Source organism: Fusarium phalaenopsidis, assembly GCF_050370095.1.
Source record: "Fusarium phalaenopsidis strain FUZ10S chromosome Unknown contig_32302, whole genome shotgun sequence".
NCBI lineage: Eukaryota > Fungi > Ascomycota > Sordariomycetes > Hypocreales > Nectriaceae > Fusarium > Fusarium phalaenopsidis.
In genome coordinates this window covers 746,196-750,879 of record NW_028145405.1, presented here as the reverse complement: position 1 = coordinate 750,879, position 4,684 = coordinate 746,196, and the positions used below count along the sequence as shown (strand labels likewise).

At 55.5% G+C, this 4,684-nt stretch overlaps 1 protein-coding gene across 1 annotated transcript; it reads left to right on the top strand.

The window, feature by feature from the left end:
- Positions 1–3,410: 3,410 nt before the first annotated feature.
- LRP88_07619 (adenosine deaminase family protein) lies at positions 3,411–4,481 on the top strand (the record flags this gene model as incomplete). The annotated part of the gene is made up of 1 exon (XM_083244140.1): positions 3,411–4,481. The coding sequence occupies one exon, from the start codon at positions 3,411–3,413 to the stop codon at positions 4,479–4,481; it is 1,071 nt and encodes a 356-aa protein (XP_083098634.1).
- Between the last annotated feature and the right edge of the window lie 203 nt (positions 4,482–4,684).

Here is a 4,684-nt window from a genome sequence, read left to right as displayed (position 1 = left end):
CCCGAAAAAGCAGCATTCATGTGCTGTGCCGAAGAAAGAGTTCTGACGAGAGAGCAAAGGGGCAATAGTTCCGGGCAGCTGGAAACCCCGAGCGATTATCAGTCGCCTGGTGTCAACCCGCGCTCCAGAAAAACTGCCGACAGAGCTTGGTCCAGTTGACCTCCGCTTATTAGTCTCCGCCGGGTGTTTGTGCGCTAGTCGTTTCCTGAGACATTCTAGCCGTCAATGGCTGGGATGGTCTCCCTCCGCTGTTTGACCGGGCTTGATTTCCACGCAGCTCCCACTTCCCGCAGCACGTTGCAGGCTTGTTTAAATCCACGAGCTTACGTACGCTGTTCCACATGGCCCAAGCTCGCAAAACGAGCTCCGTGAACAGATCCTGGGCCTAACATGTATAGCCCCTTTCGACAGAGACGGCGATGTCGGCCGGCTCGAGTGGACATGAGACAGAAGCTGCTCTTGATGGCTTGGGCGACCGAGTTACCAGAACTGGGTTCCGAGGTTGAAGTTGCCGGTTCGCAATCGCGAGATCGACAGAGCACGGCCCAGACACATGATAAGATGGGCTGCTATAGGTATCCGTGCCGTTTGCTGAGGCCAGAGGATGAACCAGATGGTGCCACCACGAAGGTGTCAGGACTAGTCCTCAAAGGGAATCCCATCAGGATTGGGGTCTACGCCAGTGGTCTGCTACTTCTCAGTGAGCGCCAAATTACTTGGACGATCAGTGGGTTATCAGCCGGAACACCGAAAGCAACTGCCAGCTCTTAATAACACTGAGAAACAAAGGTTGAGCCTCGAACATGTTGATGGCTTCGTGGGGGGTTAGTTTGAGATGAGCCCTGGCCGACACGGCGGAATTCGATTCCCTTGTTACTCGGTACTCGACGGCAGCAATCGAAGAATGGCATTCCGAGGACAAGGTGATACTCCGGGCCCACGCCCCGACGACACATGCTCAACGCTGGCACGGATCTCGTTCCTCGATATTACCACAGCGGTACAAATCCCGCCAACCCCCGCAATGCCTGAAACCGAGCCGTGCAGCGCAGAGTCGTTGAAAAAGACGGGGAGGCGGCATGTGCCATATTCACTCTTACGTTATACTGGCACCCACAGGTTGTTGAAGGCTGTCCGAACATGCCCGCACTTCAGCCAGCCCCGGGCAGATATGAGTGCGCGAGTCCAGTCAAGAGGGCAGACTTGCTTATTCTTATGTATGCAGGCAGCACAAGTGTATGCCACGCGATGCAGATGTCGTGAATCTCCATGCGTCTGGTACCGATCATGGGAGCCATTCCGATTCGCACCCTTGCACGGATAGGCGGATCAGCAATGAGGTTATGTGCTCGCTCGAAACCGAGACGAATCAAGGACCAGAGGGGGAAGTTGGCAGGAATTCCGCGACTCGCGTGCGCGCGCATGTGGCTTGTGGGGGACGACGAGCCGAGATCTTTCGATCCCAGTGGTGCTTGATACTGCTGCTGCTAATGCTTCTACTACTGCTGCTACTATCGGCTGAGTGAATGAGTTGCTTACTTGCTTGCTTGCTCACTCAATCCCCTCATGCCCCATCCCATGTACATATGCCCATGATCCATGTTCAGGAGACGATGAATCGGAATGGCGGCAGGACGGGCTAACTTGGCATCAAGCCTCTGAAGCGGGTGCCTTGAGCGACCATTCCTCGCTCCTGACCGGGCTGCTGCTTCTAACAACGGCGTTGTTACATCGTGCCTCGTGATGCTTGGATGGCTTGGGGGTAGGGCAGAACAGGGCATGGCATGGCAGGGCAAGGACATGGTGACTGACAAGGCCGGGATCTAGTTTATTTCGGTCGTCAAGCTTCAACTAACAGAGGACGAGACAGGCTCGCCAAGGAACAGCTCGTGGTGTTCTGTTGATCGTTTACCCGTCAGATCACAGTCCCACCCGACCATGACGACTCAAGACAGCGGCTGATCCGGCGACCAACGGAAGGGGCCAAGCCCTCTTGTGGGGTCGACCAAGAGGTGCTTTCAAGGGAATCCGGAGCGGCGGTGTCCGGCAAGAAGCGAAGAAAGGGCGGGACGCAGCTTCGGGGACGTATCTCTGCACTTACCTTACTGCTTGACGCTAGCTGACCGGCCGAGGACTCGACTCGAGTAAGGGTACTCTCGCATCTGAGATGTGGATGAGCGACTTGACTCGCCGCAGCCGCACAGCACCGCACCGCATGCACTGTTAATACCCGGCAAGCCATCGTCACCTTGGCCTGCCTCCGTCCGATGTGTGCTCCCGGGGAGGGGACAGTTTTACTTTTTGCGCGGGTGTCGGAACGGGAATGTTTGCCCTTGTTGGTGGTTTGCTTTTTGCGCCCTGTCCCTTGTCCCTGGATCCCCTGGGTCCAGACGATGACCCGTCGGTATGGCATGGCACGATAGGAGTCGATGGATACAGGATGAGGCGCTGCTGGTTGGTACATACAGTGCAGTAGTACCCCAGCCCAGCCCGGCCCAGTTGCAGTTGGGTTGGTGCAAGCCTTGACGATGAATGGATGTGATGGATGTCGTTCTGTCCCTGGGCCTGGGTCTGGGGCGGGAACGACAGGAAGGAATCCTCCTCCTCGTGTGGGAGTGGGCCATCCATCCATCTCAGTCTGGCGCATCCCAAGGATCTCACCCAGGTGGATTCTGGCGAGGCTCGCTCAGTTTCAAGCCTAGGATTGCTACGGTGATTCAATTGTGCATGTGCCCCAGCATATGCTGCAGAGCGACATGTGCTAACCGCTAGACTCGGACTAGACGCCGCCGTCAGCACTTGAAGCGATGATCAGTGGGAAGAAGCAATGAGAAATTTCGGCACTGGTTCCAGCGCCAGCCAGAGGCGCCGCCCTTCTAGCTGCGGCCAGCCCAAGCCACAACGTTGAAGGCTTGTGATTGCAACGCCCAACAACGTGGTGACGATATTCACACGTTGCTTAGTTCCCGAGAGCTTACCCACAGACTTGCCATGTTTCTGGACAGAATTCAGCCAGAAGACGGGCCACGTTTCTTATCCAGGAACTCGGGAAGCATCTCGTCCACCATCTCAACTCTGGCTACCTACAGCATGCTCCGGACTTACTGCCATGATTGTAACGGGGCCGGGTGCTCCCGCGGCCGTGCTTCCTCCTATCGGACCGTGGGAGTCTAATCATCGTTCGAGCTTAACGAGTTATCAAAACTCGATCTGGTCACGAGCGCACAATCTTGTCGGGGCTTTTGCTTGAACGAGGATATTGACGCACATTTGGGGAGTTTTTGGGTTACCATCACAACCAAGTTGGAACGACGCAACAAGCTTACTCAAAAGGCTTCAAGCGAGCCATAACCACCAAATCTTTTATCAGAGCATCATACGACAAGTGGCCGTGTTTTCAGGCATCAAAAATGTGCAAATCCCCGCTTCACGATTTCCTCATCGCTCTTCCAAAGGTCGAGCAGCACCTCCATATCGAGGGCACCCTAGAGCCGGAGCTCCTCTTCTCGCTCGCTGAAAAGAATGGCATTTCTCTCCCCGATGACCCTGTTTATGCTTCCCCTGAGAAGCTGCGCGAGCGATATGGACGCTTCACCTGCCTCGATGATTTTTTGCACTACTACTACCTGGGAATGAGTGTGCTCATCACAGAGCAGGATTTTGAGAGTCTTGCATGGGCCTACTTTTGCAAAGCTGCAGAGGAAAAGGTCCGCCATGCCGAAATCTTCTTCGACCCTCAAGCACACACTGCTCGTGGAGTCAGCTACGATACCGTCATCGCGGGCCTTACAGCGGCCAAGCGCCGTGCTGAGAAGGAGCTGGACATCACCGTTGAGCTAATTGTCTGCATCCTTCGTCACCTCCCAGTCCCCGAGTCTCACGCTCTTGTTGATACTCTTCTTGAGCGCGGGCACTTCACTGATGGCACTCTGACGGGCTTTGGCATGGTCTCGAGCGAAAAGGACAACCCGCCCGAGCTCTTCGCCGATGTCTTTGCCCGTGTCGCCAAAACGGGTACTCATCTCACCACGCACGCCGGCGAGGAGGCTCCTCCTTCGTTCATCACGGCCTCTCTGGAGCACCTGGGCGTCTCGCGTATCGACCACGGTCTTGCTGCTGCTCAGGATCCAGAGCTTCTGGCATCCCTCGCTGCGAACCGGACCCTTCTGACCTTTTGCCCCTGGTCCAACGTTGCTCTCTGCAACCTGCCCAGCCTCGCTGATGCCCCTGTGCGCGCATTCCTTGATGCTGGTGTTCGCTTCAGTGTCAACAGCGACGACCCAGCCTACTTTGGCGCCTACATTCAGGAGGTTTACTGTCGCGTGCAAGACACTTTTAACCTGTCTATCGAGGACTGGGCGTGGATTGTTCGTGGTGGCGTGGAGGAAGCCTGGTGTGCCGATGAGCGCAAGGCAGTGATTTTGAAGGAGATTGAGCAGGTCGTCACCAAGTTTAAGGGGGAGAAAGCTGTGGAAGCATAAGTGATTGCATTTGGTGAGATCGGATAGGAGTCAGGGGGTGCGTTGGAGATACCCGAGATCGGCTGGAGAATAGCTGAAGAATAGTTGACGAGATAGTGAAATGCTGACACGACCTGGAGACAGGATGTTGGCATGGTCTAGAGTCAACGCTGGTGATTGCATGTTTAAGAAGTCATCATGACTTCCCTGGTCATATGTCACGG